The 17,964-nt window shown below is 44.8% G+C and overlaps 1 protein-coding gene across 1 annotated transcript in view; it reads left to right on the top strand.

Annotated features, from left to right (window-relative positions):
- The window catches only part of LOC138589793 (PDZ domain-containing protein 4-like), a 42,503-nt gene extending 27,046 nt beyond the window's left edge, over nt 1-15,457 (top strand). Inside the window, exons 6-17 of the mRNA XM_069660247.1 lie at nt 442-540; nt 853-915; nt 2,370-2,471; nt 6,305-6,822; nt 7,010-7,226; nt 9,271-9,709; nt 9,830-10,253; nt 11,142-11,212; nt 11,351-11,685; nt 11,782-11,922; nt 12,475-12,587; nt 14,167-15,457. Coding sequence (XP_069516348.1) covers nt 442-540; nt 853-915; nt 2,370-2,471; nt 6,305-6,822; nt 7,010-7,226; nt 9,271-9,709; nt 9,830-10,253; nt 11,142-11,212; nt 11,351-11,685; nt 11,782-11,922; nt 12,475-12,587; nt 14,167-14,398 — 2,754 coding nt within the window. The 3' untranslated portion in view covers nt 14,399-15,457. The remainder of the gene's footprint in view (nt 1-441; nt 541-852; nt 916-2,369; nt 2,472-6,304; nt 6,823-7,009; nt 7,227-9,270; nt 9,710-9,829; nt 10,254-11,141; nt 11,213-11,350; nt 11,686-11,781; nt 11,923-12,474; nt 12,588-14,166) is intronic.
- Nucleotides 15,458-17,964: the final 2,507 nt, after the last annotated feature.

Below are 17,964 nucleotides of genomic sequence, written 5' to 3'. Positions count from 1 at the left end.
TTCGCATCTTTCTAGGTCGTCTTTTCTTGTCTCGCCGTTTCATCTTTTTGTGCCTCTCAGTCTCGTCTTTTCACGATTTTCCTCGTCTTGTCTTATTGCGTCTTTTCATCGCGTCTTTTCGCATCTCTCCATCTGGTCTTTTGGCGTCTCTCAGTCTCATCTTTTGGTGTCTTTCTGCGTTGTCTTTCTGTGTCTTTCAGTCTCGTCTTTTCGTGTCTTGTCTTGTGTTTCCTTTCTGTCTTATCTGCTTTGTCACTCTACAGTAGCTCACCTCCTAGCCCCTTGAATATTCACTACATCACAAAGCCCCTATCTTTGCTTATTTCATGGGGAGAACTCTGACGTGTCACTTCCTGGTCTGCCGTCCACCTAAAGACCGGCACTGTGCTTCATAAACCAGCTGAGACGATCTATTAATCCTTCCTTGTTCCGTTCCTGCAGGAGGTGGAGCTGTACAAGTCCAGTCAGCAGGAGAAGCTCGGTCTGACGGTCTGCTACCGGACGGACGACGAGGAGGATCTGGGGATTTATGTTGGAGAGGTGATGATGATGCTCTTCATCCCTTCTTCTACTCGTCCTTCTCTCCAGAGTTTACTTTTATTGATTCTCTCATTTGTTGGGGAAGCAGCGTGAAAGTGTGTGCATCATTAATACAGATCATGAAGGTGTTGCTCTGCTTACTCGACTTCTTATTCCTCCATCCATTCATCACTTCATCACATAAATGACTCCCTCTTTTTCTTTCATTCAGCCAACTGATTTACATATTCATGTTTTCATTCAGTCGTTATTCATTTATCTGTTCCATAATTGATGAGGTCAATAATTTATTGCTCTAATCTTTGACGACAGGTGAATCCGAACAGCATCGCAGCCAAGAACGGACGCATCAGAGAGGGAGACCGGATCCTGCAGGTACACAGACTGTTTGTCTCTTTAATGGGATCACTGCTGACCCTCCCACAGATGTACCATCACAAGCCATGAAATGTTCTCATCACACTCGTGCTCTCCGGAGGTCAAACCCTTTTGATGTTAGTGACCCCGTCACTTTCGCTTTTCACCCTTCAGGACGTCTCTGTGTTCATGAATATTGAATGTTGACCTTCACGGTTTTTTCCTGCAGACTGAGAATACAAACAGGCCGAGCTCCATGAAGGTTAACGTCAGTTTCAAATCACACAATGTAAATTTATACCTGGGACCCCCGGGACAGTGTCGTCCAATCAGAGGGAGACGTCTGCAGCACAGTTACTGTCGGCTATAAATAGAGAGAGAGAGAAACGGAGAGAGAGAGAGAGACAGAGAGAGAGAGAGAGAGAGAGAGAGAGAGAGAGAGACAAAAAAGGAGAGAGACAGAAAGAGAGAGAGAGGCAGAGAGAGAGAGAGAGAGAGAGACAGAAAGAGAGAGAGAGAGAGAGAGACAGAAAGAGAGAGAGAGGCAGAGAGAGAGAGAAAAACAAGGAGAGAGACAGAAAGAGAGAGTGAGAGGGAGAGAGAGGCAGAGACAGATAAAGACACACACTGAGAGAGACAGAGAGACATAAAAAGACAGAGAGAAAGTGAAAGAGGCAGAAACACAACGAGAGACAGAAAGAGAGAGAGAGACAAACAGGGAGAGAGAGAGAAAGAGAGAGAGAAAGAGAGAGAGAAAGACAAAGAGCGACTGAGACAGAGAGACAGGGAGATAGATGACACTGATGTGTGGATGTCTTTATTTTCTATCATCACCTCTGTCATTGCTGCTGATCAATATATAACATATAAAACACATTGTGTAGGAAATAAAGAGAGTTTATTATTTGACAGATATGATGCACTACCTTTTTATTATAATAATACTGAAGCATCACAAAGTGCCGTTAACCGCTGGGACATTAGGCGTTTTATTTTGAAGGAGCAGAAAGGTGTGAGAGTTTAATTAGCAGTTAAACCTTTTTTACATCCTGTTACATCAATGTTTTTATTTCAGCTCTAAAGCTTCACACAGACACACGCACTCACACACACACGTGTGTCTGTGTGTGTGTGTGTGTGTATGTATGTGTGTGTATGTCTGTGTGTGTGTGCGCGGTGACAGTTCTTTCTGAGAGCGTGACTGTGATAAGACGAGCGTGAATACATTTCTCTTCCTGACATTTCTCCGCTCGTTATCCTCTGACCTCCAGAATCAAACTGTTTGGGAGAAGGTAAAGTTGGATAGCGATAAGAATAGGCAACAGCAGCACCTGGCGTCACCATGGTAACCAGGCAGGGGATGAATGATGTCAGTACGGGTTACCATAATCACACAGCGGCCATTCTTCTCTGATGTCATGTTCAGCCGTGCTTTTACGAATGAATATAAAGTCAGTGACGTTCTTCTTCAGATTAACGGAGTGGACATTCAGAACAGAGAGGAAGCGGTGGCCATTCTGACCCGAGAGGACAGCATCAACTTCTCTCTGCTGCTGGCCCGGCCTGACATAGAGGTGACACACACACACACCCCTTACCTCAATGCTCAGCATATACAGACAGGTAAACTCTCAGTGGTGATACGTTCACACACACATCTTGCTTGTGTTTATTTAACTCGTTTCATTGAGCTGAGACATCACAGCTGGGAAAGTTACAGTTCTCTCCAGCAGGAAAACCAGACGCACTGACCTGTCGATACTTGGTGTTACCAAGCGATCAGAGCTAACATCACACGAGATTTGTAGATTTAACGTCCTCTCAGCTTCATAACTTGAGCCGCATATGAAACAGGACGTAGCCACCGTGACATCACCCTGTTTGCTTGTTTGAAGCCCTGTGTTTGGCGATTTGGGAGTCATCATCTTGGTTTCTCAGAGCTAGAAGTGTTATGTTATGTTTCTTTATCTGAGCAGGGAAATGTACAACGAACATTAACTTTACATTAAACAAGGAGAGATGTGTTGCAGAGTTTTAGCAAATTGCTATGTTCTGCCCGTAGTCCCTGAGCACGTCAGTGAAACATTAAAAAAGGAGGAGGACATTAAAAGAGTACAAAATACTTTCCCCACCCTCCAAACACACACAAAACTACACATCAATAAAAACACGATGCATCCCCAAGCCACACCTCGCCCTCCCGCCATGTTTGCTGACCGAGTATCCACTGATCTGACCGACGGGAGAAAGTCTGAAAGTTTGTTGTTGTTTGTTCTGTTGGGAGATTGTCTGGCTTTTATCTCCAGTACTAATGTTAGCATTTAGCTGAAAAGCACCGCTGCGCACCGTTAGAAAGTATTCAAACTGTTCCATCACAGGTTCTCAAAGCTCACTGTGATGTTTTTAAAGGATTTCTTTGGAGCATCTTAAAGTCCAAAACCAAGACGTATTTCATTTACAACGATAGAAACAAAGGAAAGAAGGACGATGCATCCAACCACCGTTTTCTCCGTCAGTAAGTTATTAGTTAATCACTTCACGTCTAGTTTCAAGATCCATCTTTGGGAGAATGGTTGGGTCTAAATTTAGTGGTCACATCCATAACTTCATGTCTCAGTGTGTCTCTGTGGTTTCATCACTCAGCTCTCCTGCAGCCTGCTTTACTAACCCACTTTCTGCTCGCATCACTGCGGCTGCTGCGGGCGGCCGACAGGAGAGAAAAGAACCACAGCTTGGCTCACAGTGTGGTCTCCGTCCTGCAGGGACATGATGTGTTCACCTCCTGCCCTTACTGTTGTTCATCTGTCCGTTAGCGCTGGTTTAGCCGCACATTTGTTTTACTGCTTCAAACATGGACAGAGTCTGGAGACCCTGTGACCTGTCCGCGAGCCATTTACCCAAACTTTACTTTTCAAAATGGCCCGATGGCTGTAAACACACAACACTTGCTAAAGACAGCAGATGCTGTTATCAGCTAAGAATATCAGGTAGTGAGACCATCACCACTGAAATAATGACGCTCGTATTATTAGAAAATCACAGCGACTTTGTTGACTGAATGCAAATCACTGCTCTGTTTCTGTAGGCGTCTAGCTTTAGTCTGTCCTCCCAACATAAACCTTCTAACACACACACACACACACACACATACACAGAACCATGATAAATGTCTGTATGACAGCACGTCCCAGAGTGTGTGTTCACATCTGCTGACAGAGAAAGAACTGCAGGATGTCAGTTAGCGTACACACACACACACACACACACACACACACACACATTCAGTGATCAGTGTGCACAGTGTGACACGTCGACTGAATAGATGAGCCGTCAGTCCGTCAGTCTTTAGCACTCTCTGACAACCGAGCCATCAGATCTGCTTGTAATGAGAGAAGCGATGGAGATGATGGATGTTTTTATCGACTCAGCAGAAAACAAATCAGGAGCTGAAGGAGCCGCTTTGATGGAGGAGAAGCACAAACAGAGTCATGTTCTAAATATTTGTGCTTTGCATTGAACTGCATCTATTGTTTCTCTTCTAACAAACTGTACCGATTCTGTCCTTCTGTCGGACATCGTCTTTAAATATTCAAACCCAGAGGAAGCTTTTGTTTTTCATGATGCTCTCTTTGCAAAGTTCTGGATGTCTGTCATCAGATCTGGAAAACCAAAAACAACCCAACTTAAATAATCTGCAGCAGCACCTGCAGAGAGGAGAGCAAAAGTGTGATTGGTGTTGGTCCAACCAATTCTGTGGTAAACGGTAAATATAGCGCTTTTCTAGTCTTTGCGACCTCTCAAAGCTGCTTTTACTCGACATGTCACATTCACACACTGATGGCAGAGGCTGCTCCGTAAAGTGCTCAACTGTCAATCAGTTATCACATTCACAATTTGGGGTTCAGAGTCTTGCCCGAGGACACTTCAACATGTAGCCTGAGGGAGCGGGGGATCGAACCGCCGACCTTCCAATTGAAAGGCGACTGACTCTACCACTGAGCCACAGCCACCCCGCAGGACATTTTTTATCTTGTAACGGATTGTTTGATTAGATCTCTGTGTGAAAAAATAGACAAATAGGTTGTAAATTGAAAATATTGATACTAAATATAAATTTACAATTATTTTATGAAACATTAAAGTAATAATCTCGAAAATATTCATGTAAATAAATGTCTGTTAAGTCTCTATCGCCGAATGAGGTAACACAATGGTGACTGATGAAAGCCTTTGCATCTGCAGTATATAGTATTATCACAGACTGGCTGTCTGTGGCGACATTCGCAGAAAAAAAATCCCAGGCGGCGCCCAGTTAGTGACGCGTTTTCCATCAGGCAGCAGTGGTTGGTCTGCCAGAGAGGGTAGGCGGAGCTAAGCGGCTGCTTCTCCGCTCTCTGCAAGTGTTGCGAGTAAACAGTAATCTACTATGGCTGAACAAACAAAGAAAAGATGGATGACTACAGATACAACTTCAACAAGAAGTGAAAATCCAAAGAAGAAGAAACAAACTCGACGCTCAGATGAAGCAAACAGTCTGAAAAGGAAAGCGACCGTCAGCCAGGAAAATCAAGAGTTACAACCGGAGCCGACCGTGGACGTCTGGTTAAACTGGGAAGTGTGCTCCCATAATTACTGTTTATCGCCTTTAAAGGCGCCAAGAAGAACGAAACTGAGATGAAATGAATCTTTACTAGAGGAAGAAAAACAGAACGAGCATTTTACAACGACCTGCAGGAAAGCAAACTGAAAAGAGGTGAAGGTACCAGAGAGACGAGATGATGAGGGGAGGAAGGGATGATGGACGAAGAGAGCGAACGGAGGAGTAGAAATTTATCCCATGTCACCTAGTTTCTACCTTCAAGGTCACACACACACTAACACACAAACACACTAACACACACACTAACACACACACACACACACACACACACACACACACACACACATCAGACAGTACAAGTATAGATACACAGAAGATGCATTGACTTGTTCACACACACATTTGTTCTTGTCAACTTCTGAGGAGAAATGAAGTCATAATATAAGAACTAAACGCACAACTCCAACACAAAGTCTGTTTCTCACAGAAAGAGACGCAAACAAATCTTCTCCTTCAATACTTTCCGTCTCCTCTTCCCTTCATGTCCCATCAGTCCTCCTTAAGATGTTAATCTTAACATAACACCTCACGAGTATGTAGGTTTGTTTCTAAAGGATCACTTATTCCGTAGTAGCAGTTTTTAGTGCACTTGTTTTCAGCGATTAATCCACAGTTGGGGTTGTAGTACTTGAGGCAGCTGGAGGTGTATGTCAGTTTCTTGACAACAGTTGAGCTCTATGGCACGGAGCAAAAATATACATATATACATACGGCAAAGCTAATATTTATGCTCTCTGCATCTTTCAGAATGAGCGCCCTGCAGATCCAGAGGAGGACATGGAGCTGACTCTGGAGGAAGGAGGCTTTCACCCAAACCCTCGAGCCTCCTCCTGCTCTGTCACCTCCTCTCACCTCTCTGGATATTATCGCCTCTGCAGAGGAGAAAGAGGAGAAGCAGGAGGAGGAGGAGGAGGAGGAGGACTGGCCTCCCAGGAGGGAGAAGAAAGTAAAGACGGTGCAGGCGGTGTTGTGGACGTAGAGGAGGAGGAGGAGGAGGAGGAGGAGGAAGAGGACGGGGAGGAAGGAGAGAGAGGAGAGAAGGAGAGGAGAGACCCTCCTGTGCCGCTCCCTCCTCTCCTCAGTCTGGCTCCTCTGCTGTCAAACAGCCAGGAGCTGGACAGCGGGGTGGGCCGCACAGACGACAGCACCCGCTATGAGGAGTCATCTGAGCACGACCTGCTGGGGGATCAGACCAGCGCCTGTAACACCAACACCACCAATACACCCGGCAGCACCAGGAAGTTCAGACCCGGACCCAGTCCCAGGTAGGACAGGGGGTTAGAGTTGCAACTAAATCAGTTACAACTAAGAGTGAGTCATCAGAAATATTTTTAAAAGCAGCAAAACATCCTCACACTTTTTAATCATCTCCAATGATTGAGAAGAAACTGTCTCTAATAATTCTGTTTTAGTAAACCACAGCAAAAACACCTCCATGTTTTCTGTTCCCAGGCCGAGTCCTCGACCCAGTCCCGGCCTCGGCCCGAGTCCTCGACCCAGTCCCGGCCTCGGCCCGAGTCCCGGGCACGGCCGAGGAGACACCACCCTTCCTTTCCTCCACCTGCGAGACCTCCAGCTCAGCTCGGACTCCCTCCCCGGCCTGGACTGGGCAGCTGGAGGGGTAACGGGAGGAGCAGCGTACAGCCCCCACCACCATCACCACCACAAGGTATGTCACAGTGTCACCTGGTTAAAGGATACATCTGGTGATATCGTTTATTTAACTTGAGTATTGTTATTATCTCCAACCAACAATGCATCAGTGTTAGTTACAACTCCTGTGGGTTTATTCTGCTGCCACAATTACTCTTAATCCACCACTGAATATAGTCCCCTGTAAATGCACCTTTTCCTCCTGTTTGAAAACTACAGTACGGTGGCCCTGAAGGTCAAAACATGACATTTAGAAAACACAAAAAAGCACAGCAGCATTTCAGGAAATAAAACAGAATGGTTGTTTGGTTGTTTTTTGTGTTTTCTTAAACGTCGTACTGATTTGACCTTCAGGGCCACCATAGCGCAGAAAATGTATATTTGTGAGGCAAATTAAAGATTTATATCTGCTCTAGGAAGCAATGAGCTGAAGCAGAGAGCAAACAGCGAGAGGGGGAAAGTCAGGACGTACTGAGAGACGCACATGTTTTCAGATTTTATAGAATAAACTGCAGCTTGAGTCATATTTCTAACAACTCAAATGACCCTGATGGACTTCAGTGGGATGTTCTCTATGCGTTCATGTGTTTCAGCACCTTTAAGCTATTATCTAAAGTGGTTTTCACTTCAGTCGTCTCATAGCAACAAGAGCTGGTACCAGATCTAACGCTGTGTTTATCACTGCCACATGAAGAGAGAGATAACACTGTACACCTGCTGCCAGTCAGATTCCCTTCACACAAGGATGCTGATGTTTCAAGACTCTTTACAGCACACTCTTTATTTCTATCACGTTATTGTTTCTCTTAGCGTTAATTATAAAATCTCTTTGCTCTATCATCAGTTACACTACAGTGAGGCTGCATCATGTTTTGCAGTTCTCTTTCTAACTAAAGGAACAGAATACAATCTTAATATAGAGTCTATGTGTTACCTTTAACGGAGCGACGCCTGTGAGCGAGTTCAGGCACCTCGAGCTGCACTGATTTCACATTTGACACGCGTCACTCTCCACAGTCACCTGACCAACACTTCCTCCCAATGTGGCGTCTATTTAAGCTGCAGGATTTCATTCAGCCACCGCTGCCCTGCACCAGGACTGCGCTCATACTTTCAGCCCCACCACCGCCCCAGCATCCACCTGCAGGCTCCGGCTAGGAAGGTTTCAGATATTATCTGTGTCTCAATTCACGGGCTGCATCCTTCAAAGGACGCAGTCTACGGAGGATGAGTCATTCGTAGCCCGTGTAGACGCTAAGGTCGACGCCCTTACCCTTGCATCACCAAACGCGGCTCCTGTCGCCTAGCAACAGGTGGCTAGCAGACTAACTATCTAGTATAACTATAACGTCACGTAACCTATAATATAAAAAAATCATTTGTCTCAAGTTGAAAACAAAAACTTGTACATTTAAAGTGGATTCCTCGGCCCTGTAAGAGTCGATTGAAGGATTCATTGGGTGCATCCTTCAAGGCCCTGGAAAAGGAGGACGCAATCTGCCTTTTAATACGTCCTTTGAAGGCTGCAGCCCCTGGACTAGGACACAGATATTATCTCATCATTGCTCAAATGTCTATTTATAAAATAAACTTGCGAAGAGCGATGAGGCACCAAACACAAGCTGTGTTCTGCTGCAGTAATAAACCTTTCAGACTATCACAGACGTGAGCGGTCTGACTGAAATTAATTTCTCCCAACATGACGTTAAACTGAACTCGCAGTGAGCTGTGGTAAGGCTCAAAACATAGTGGAGGAAAGGGCCGTCTGACGTCAAGGCGAAGAGGTTAAAATACTCAAAAATATAGTGTCCACTTTAGCTGAAATGTTTTGTGTATTTGCAGGACTTTATAAGTGGCAAAAGCATGCGTTTCTCATGACCCCATGTGCAGCGGTAGCTCAGCTCAACAATAACTCAATACTGTTGCATAATCAATGTCAAACACATTTCATCAGCACTTCTCCAGTGTAAAAAGAAAAACAAGATTTAAATTATTCTAATTACTAGAAGCAATAAAAGACTTCCATGGCTTTATGCGTCTGCCTGACCTTTGACCTGCAGCACTACCTCCACCATCACCACCAGCCCTCTCTGACGATGATGATGCCGGGCCTGACGGAGGAAGAGTGCCAGCGTTACCAGGAGCTGCTGGAGATCAAGTGTCAGTACGAGAAACGCACCGAAAAACTGCAGAGGGAAGAGAAACGTGAAAACATCGACGCTGAGCTGAACGGCCAGGAGGAGAGGACAGAGGCGGGGAAGGAAGGCGAGGAGGAAGCTTCTTCTTCTTCATTTGTGGTAGACACAAAGTGCAATCCGACTCTGAGTGAGCACGAGATGGCGCTGATTGAGGAGGAGTTACGCCACCTGGAGTTCAAGTGCCGGAACATTCTGCGAGCACAGAAGATGCAGCAGCTCAGGGAGAGGTGTCTGAAAGCCTGGATGATGGAAGAGGAGACGGTGGCAGCCGGAGCAGGGAGAGCGGGAACTCCTGAAGCAGGTAAATATGACAACTAGTAATACGTGGCAAGAATTGAGTCTGACATCCAGGGTAAAAATATTATATAATATACTCCACTTTGCTCACTCTCTTCCCATAAAAATTTTAAACAACTTCCAGTTATGGATAATGATGACGACAACGATGATAACGACCCCCATCGCCACGAGTTGTCAGCCATCAACGAGCTCCCGGAGCGAGAACGATCTGACGACAAAGACAGCACCAGCGCCTACAACACCGGAGGGGAGAGCTGCCGGAGCACGCCATTGGTCAGCACGGAGCAGATCCCGCCTCTCCAGGAAGAGGAGGATGAAGGAGGGAGACGAATGATGTCTCCGCCTCTTCTTCTCCCCCTCAGTCGCCTCCCTCCTCTGAACTCCCCCCTCACCCCGCGGCGTCACGGGCGGGACAGAGACAGAGAGAGACGACACTCGAACCTCAGCTGCTCCTTCTCTCCCAGCACGTACAGGAAGTACGAAACGGCCAATGGCAGTTTGGCACACGGCTCAAGCTCCACCCCCTCGACACCCTCCAAGTTCAGGTCCCAATTGTGGTTTTGCTTTTTACTGCTTAAACCTGCTTAAACCTGGGCTGTATTTAGCATATTATGGAGTCTAAATAAAAAAATATATGTACAAAAAATTTTGGAAATGCTCCAGAAGATTGCTTCAGTCCACAGCTACATAACAGGCTGTTCGTCCACTAAAAGTTCTTGTTGTTTCCACTGACAGGCTCAGATTGTTATTCTAAGTGTGTGACAACATGACAGAAAGGATCCCTACAGAGATAGACCTTTTTGTTACAGAGGAAGATGATTGTTTTAACCACAAACAGACGTTACATCGCTCTCTGCACACACACCAGACTCCATTGACAAAAACAGTGATTTAACTTCACAGAACACAGGAGCTGCTTCTGTACAACTGTCTCAAACTGTTACATTTTTTTCTGCTGTTGTGTGTTAAACATAAATTCTGTTTAATCTGAACTAAACATTAAAACACACCAAAGTCACACAAGACCACAATACACTAACCTCTCGTGGCAGAGGTAGGCCAGCGACTACTTTGTGCTGCAAGGTCAAATTACTGTTTTTGTCAATGGAGTCTGGTGGCTGTAAAGAGAGCGATGTAACGGCTGCTTCCCCTCTCTAGAGGTCTTTGACATAATGTTTGTCAGACACTTTGAAGCCATTACAGCCTATTTTGCAGCTGTTGGTTCAATAGAGCAATTCTAAAACCTTTTGAATCCATGAGACATTTTGACCGTGAAATCGAGCCCAGTTTTAAAACACGACCTCTAATTGTAAACATTTTAGGTTCAAGATTTGTTTTTATTAATTTATTATTAATCCCAACAGAAATTCGAGATACTTTTGTGTCGCACTGAAGTAATGTTGGATTTATGCTGGGTTTGTTGCCATCACCAGGTCTCTGACCAGAGAGGCGGGGTCGTCTTCAAGAAGGGGTGTGGCTGATGGAGGGCGGGGCTGCAGAGCAGGTACACAATCCCGGTTGAAGCACTACAAATGCTAACAATGCAGACTTTTCTGTATTGTTTTAATTAATCTACAAAAAGAAAGCCTGTCGCTGTCAGCTCATTGTCAAAGACAGTAAACTTTTACTTCTATATCTGCAGGTGGAGCCCCCGACAGGCCTGGAGGAGGAAGTGCAGAGTCCAGTCCTTATTTCACCAGAAGACGTCACAGTAAACCATTAGAGCGCTACCAGAGCTGTATGACCCTGCCCTCTGAGGGGCTGGTGGACCCTCTGGACCGGGTGAGAGACAGAGCGAGGGTTGAGGGCGAGGAGAGAGGGATGGGTACGGGCAGCAGCGGCCCAGCCAGCCCCAGGAGCGTCAACAGCGCCCCCTGTGGTCTGGAGGATCACAGAGCCTCGCGGTTAGGACTGGCCTTACCGCTCGGACTGACACAATCATCACCGACTGCCTCGCCTCAGCGCATGGAGTGGAAGGTAAAGTGTGTGATGATAGCGTCAGAATAAAGACGCTTTAGAGGACAATCTTTGATAGACACGTCATGATTATGTTTATTTTTACTCTGTGTTCAGGTAAAGATCCGGAGTGACGGCACTCGCTACGTGGCCAAGCGGCCAGTCAGGGATCGTCTCCTGAAGGCTCGGGCGATGAAGATCAGAGAGGAGCGCAGCGGCATGACGACAGACGATGACGCTGCCAGTGAGATGAAACAGGTAGAGTCTGAGCAGTGATCGAGAAAGGTGACAAGTGTTCATTTCAGAGTTCAAGTACGGATTAAGAGAAGAGAAGCATGAGACTTTCTTTACACTTCACTGATCACTGATCATACATGATGTGCTTCAAACCGTACACTGTAGGTCAGACGAACATGGTGGAGACCTTTGGAGTCTTTACTCGCTTGCTTTTAAATAGCTCATCACAGACACCCATGCAAATGGAAAGTCATTGTAGGTAACTTTGAGAAAAACAAATTGTATACCAACAAAACCAACAAATAAGATGAAGTGAAGTGAAAGTGCTAATGTTAGCTAGGCTGTGTGTTAGCAAACTGTTGCTACAGGTCCTGCAACAAGCTAACATGCTGAGAGGACGAGACAGCTTCCCAACGCCAACACACCAACTCCACACAGACCATTTACATTTTTAACAACTTTCATCCTTTACCATTATTATTGTTGATTTAACCTGAGCATAATCACCTCTTTACGTGTGACAGACTGCTCATTAAACCAGTGCTAAACATGTTCCAAACTGTGCACAAACAGGGCCGATACTGGAGCAAAGAGGAGAGGAAGCAGCAGCTGCTGAGAGCCAGAGAATACCGACGAAGAAGAGAGTTCATGATGCAGAGCCGCCTGGACTACCTCAAAGGAGACAGGTAACGGACAAAGGTCCAGTATTATTCAGGAAGTTAGAAGATGTTCCTGTTGAACATTTTTGAATTTGGATTGAGTCATTAAATATTTTATATCTATAACTAGATCTTCAAAGATATTTAATTGTTTGTAAATGATTGTTTTCTTCGCAGTAAATGTTCAGACCTCAGAGTTCACCAGCTCATGAGATGTGTTTAAAATGCTCTTACCTTCCTCTGCTGGTATGCAGGGTGAAAATCCATGAAACAGAGACAATCCTCGTTAATCCAATAATCCACCTGTCAATTTAATGAATCTGAACATCGGAAACAAACACTGAAACATCTTCTGTCTGTTTGTGTGGTCAAACAAAGGTTGACTTCCTGGTTCCTGCTTCCTGCAGCAGGTAATCAGCATGATCACCTTCACCTGTGAGCTCAGGGAAGACCTGAGTGCAGCTCTTAAAGGGACAGGACTCAGAATGAAAGTCTCACCCCTGTGACTGAAGGGAAGATACGTTATCTGAGTTATTTGTAGTTTGTTGCTTCACAAGAAGGAAAAAAGTAAAAATCACTTTATCGTGTATTTTAAATTAATTCTCCTTTTAAACTTTTTTTTGCCTTCATTTGATTGGACAGTGAAGAGTGACAGGAAATATGGGGCAGAGGGAATGGGGAGCTGCAAGTCACAGATAGTGCCTCTGTACATGGGGCACATGCTCTACCAACTGAGCTAAACCAGCGACCCTTATAAACAATTTAATTAAAGTAACAATCTTGAAGATTTTCATGTAAATAAATGTCTGTTAACTCTCTATCTATCGCCGAATGAGGTAACACAATGGTGACTGAGCCTGTGGCCCACTGATGAAGTATATAGTATTATTACAGACTGGCTGTCTGTGGCAACATTCGCGTAACAAATCACAAGCGGCGCCCAGTTAGTGACGCGTTTTCCATCAGCCAGCAGTGGTTGGTCTGCCAGAGAGGGTAGGCGGAGCTAAGCGGCTGCTTTTCCGCTCTCTGCAAGTGTTGCGAGTAAACAGTAATCTACTATGGCTGAACAAACAAAGAAAAGATGGATGACTACAGATACAACTTCAACAAGAAACAAGAAACAAACTCGACGCTCAGATGAAGCAAACAGTCTGAAAAGGAAAGCGACCGTCAGCCAGGAAAATCAAGAGTTACAACCGGAGCCAACCGTGGACGTCACACATGCAGCACTGTCTGGATATCTGGGAAGTGCTCTCCTGTAATTACCGTTTATCGCCACAGGTGCCGCCAAAGAGAACGAAGCTGAGATCTTCAAGATTACAACTTTAAGTAGCTACAGTGCTTGATTTTTGTCAGTCGGTTTAAAAAGTGTCTTATGAAGCCGTAAGCGTCCTGAAATATATTTTATTAATTAGTGAAAAAAGATATAACCTCTTTTGCACAAGATTGTAGCGTGAAGGGGCAAGATACTCAGGAGGTTGGAATCTTTCAAACGAGAAAAATATGACTTTTCACTTTGGCTCAAGATGGGCTCAAATAATATCAAGATATTAAATACATGTTTTCATTAGCTCAAGATAATAACTCGTGCTTTTCTTCTGTCCAGGGACACTTCATCGTTAACAGGAGGTGCTGAGGACCGGACCGCCCAGCTTCAGCCCCGGCAGGACTCCCCGAGCAACAACATCCTGTTACTGAGCCAGAAGAAGATCATGAAGAGGAGGAACCGACGCATCCTCGACAACTGGATCACCATCCAGGAGCTGCTGGCTCACGGCTCGCGGTCGCCGGACGGAAAGAAAATATACAACCCTCTGCTTTCTGTGACCACGGTGTGATGTGAGGACAGAGAGGAGGAAGAGAAAGGAAGGATCTAACAATGTCTTGAGCTGAGGGAAGATGTGTTCAAGAAGAGTCTGGAGAACGAGGAGAGGAGAACATTTTGAGAGCTGCTTCAGACTGTCTTTGATCGTGAGTCCAAGCCTAATGACAAATTGGGGAATAAAAAGGTGCAAAGAAGTTTAAGAAAACTTAGAGGATGGAGATTTATAAAAAGTGTCGCAGGAGACAGACAAACTGTCAGACTCTGCAAAGGTGTGAACACCAAACCAGCGGGAGTAGCCTGGAAAAACCTGGAACAACTGTGCACAAAAGTGAAAAGCTGGCTTGTACTAAAACGTTTCTTCTTCATACATTCTTTAAGTAGAAACTGGGAACAAACGGCCTTTGGGATTGGATTGTTGGATGCCCTTTTTTACCATCTTATAAGTGCCATTGCTCAACTCTCCTGCGAGTGGATCCTGGTCAGGACATGGATCCCAGTGACGTCCCTTCAAACTAAGTAAATATTCTCGCTTTGGAACACAAAGGAAACACTTTGCTCTGGTTCTCTGTCCCGCTTTGGACCTCACTGAAGTGCTCCGTCATAGACTAACAGAACCTGGAGGACACAGGTTGATTCTCCTGGTGTGATCAGAGACTGGAGGAGAATTTGACCGACGCTGAATAAGATTTAAAGTCAAAGGAAAGACATGAGAGAGCCTCAGGAGACGGACATTTGGTGGGGGCGTCTCAAACTGAGGGGAAAGAGACACATCTTTGTGAGTTACACGTTTAGCTTGTGCAAAGTGTCTTCTTGTCCCGATGTCCCGAGAGGAAACAGGCTTAAAAATAACTTGTTTGAAACATTGTAAACATTTGAAATTTGGTCATGTTTATGCCAAATGTCAGGGGTTGTGTTTTAGTGTGTACACGCATTGGGAAATGATGACCCAACAATGGCTTCCTGTCTGAACAACTCCATGCACTGCTGACCTTGTTGTCTGTGCTACTGCCTACATGCAGGAGACAAGCTGTTATTACAGTGACTCCTGTGTTCAGTGGAGTCATCAGCCACACTGAGCGTTGTTGTTTTGGTTGAGAACTACTGTCTGGTTTGTGCGTGTCGGTTTACAGCAGTAAACACGCCATAGTACCATCGTGGTCATGTGATATGTGTTTTCAGGTGTGTTTATGTGGACAGAGATTTGTTCTGAAGCAGTAATCAAACACTCGTCTGGACAGAGATCGTATTGTGGACGTAGCTGAGCACATGTTTAGTTCCTGAAACAGATGGTACACCGTCTTTCTGGGGTGAATAAAAACAAAAATTGTGCAAAAACAATGTGCAAATTCAAAATAAAGAAGAAAGATGCATGAGCTGTGTCTCAATTCTGGGGCTGCATCCTTCTAAGGACACAGGCTACCTAGGACGAGTCAAGACCGAACTGAAACGAGACGGTCTGGTCTACAGAGGACTTCCTGTTTGAGTCACCAGCTGTTCCAACCCTTAATCTTGCGTCACAAAGTGCGGCTCCTGTCGCCTAGCAACATGTAGCTAGCGGGCTAACTAGCCAACATAACTATCGTCAAAGAGAGAAGATTTGTTTCAAGGCCTCTTAAGTTAGAGACCGTTTGAGAGTCCACCATCTTGTTTGAATTAAATTAATCTCGGGATACGTTGGGCCGCGAGGGATGCACCCGATGGATCCTTCGTGTCCCCGGAAGAGGAGGACGCATGTGTCGGCCACGTCTGCAGGAGCCTTCAAAAGTGGACAGCCTTCGACGCACCTCTGTGACGATGTCAGCCTTTGAGTACGTCCTTCGAAGGATGCAGCCCCCTGAATTGGGACACAGCTATCGACTGTATAAAAGAAGCGGTGACATCAACACGAGCTTTTCAACACCAATTTTAAAGCCTCAAGTTTGACATTTTGGTTGTCGCCATCTTGGTTATGTGGAACCAGAAGTGACCATATTTGGAGGGTGGATGCACATGTTTACACCACTGTTCTGATTGGCCGATTGTCATGGTGCCAGGGCCTAAGGCACACCCTGCTATATCCTCATTGTGACTCTAACTGGGAGCATCAGTGACTCAATGAACATCACGCTGTGTTGAAGAAGACTTGAGACTAGAGACTGAGACCATAAACTCTTTAGGAACATGTTTACTGAGGGAATACATCAGGAGGGTTCGGACCATTTTCCCGTCTGGTTCTGTAACCAATAGAGTCGCCCCCTGCTGGCTGTTACAAAGAATGCAGGTTTAAGGCACCTAAGCATAAACTTCACTTCTTAAACAAGAGAATAAGTCCCGTTAAAAACAGCCTGGCAAGATAATAACATACTAATCACTTCCTTCTCTGGTTAAAATTCAACTTGATATATGATGCGTGGAGTACGAGCACTGAGACCTTCAGCAGAACATGTAGATATAGAAAGAAAACGTTTTTACTTTACACACTTTGTTTTTCTACAAAAGAGAAGTTTTTGGAGATTCAGAGTACGTTTGGTCCATTTCCTGTTTCACAACTAAAAATCGAAGCATTTATATTCTCAAAGGACGATAACTGTACAGATATTTACGGTGGTGACGTCGGTGCAGAAACATATTAATCAAAGTATCATGTGGAAGATTGTATAACTGATGAACATTAAGTATGCAGCTGGGTTCAGTGTTTTCCAGGAGTTAAAGAAATGTGTTTCTTTTTATTTTCAGGGGTTTTATTTCTAACTCCTTTTTTTTTACTTTTACTGCTTCTTTAAGAGAAGAACTTTGGTTTGAAGACTTTTTATGAGCTCTGACATTTTAAAATTGTTCAAATGAAGTCTATTTAAATGTGATGTTAATGAGGCCTCTTCTCTGCAGCAGGATGGTTCACAGCGGCCGGTTGTGTCCAGGTGTTGGACCTGTGTAAAATGAGTTATTAACACTGCGATAAGAAATGCATGAATAAAGTATTGAACGTTGTGGATTATTGGACATAAATCTAAAGTGGTGTGGTGTACAAAGACTTGTGCAGACATTTTGAGTAGTGAAAGATGTGGAAAAGGCTGACGGGAGTTAAATTAAAATCAAGTGTTATTAGAAGAATAAAGTGTCTTTCTTTGAGTCACACTAAGTTTGCCTTCACACCTGGACTACCTGGGCTTCTCTGGGACTGAGCGTCTTTTGTTTTACAGGCTGAATCATAAATGTTAGAGACATCTATGAGAATGAATCCAAAGTTTTCTTCTGTATTTTACATAAAACCCTGAAAGAAGTTTGATGAGGCGGGTCTGGGTATATATTCTGTACACGCTGCAGCTGATTGCATCCTCGATTCTCGTCAGATATGTAATCTTTTTTTATTACACGGCTGTGTTAAATACTGGATTCTGATTGGTTAATTATGACATTCTGAGGTCTGCTATTATCTGCTCTAATCACACAATCAGGAGGACAAACTGTAATCATACCAGTCTGCTGAAAGAAGCCTGATAAATGTGATGTTGGTCTGTTTACAGAGGAGAAAAGAGACCTCTGACCGAGCGGCCATCTTTGATGAGTTACCATCACCACAGCAACCCGCTCCACTCTGAC

Source organism: Semicossyphus pulcher, unplaced genomic scaffold (genome assembly GCF_022749685.1).
Source record: "Semicossyphus pulcher isolate SPU_LCO1_2020_fin unplaced genomic scaffold, fSemPul1.0.p SCAF_13, whole genome shotgun sequence".
Classification (NCBI taxonomy): domain Eukaryota; kingdom Metazoa; phylum Chordata; class Actinopteri; order Labriformes; family Labridae; genus Semicossyphus; species Semicossyphus pulcher.
The sequence above is the reverse complement of the archived record's forward strand: the minus strand, read 5'-3'. Positions and strand labels throughout refer to the sequence as shown.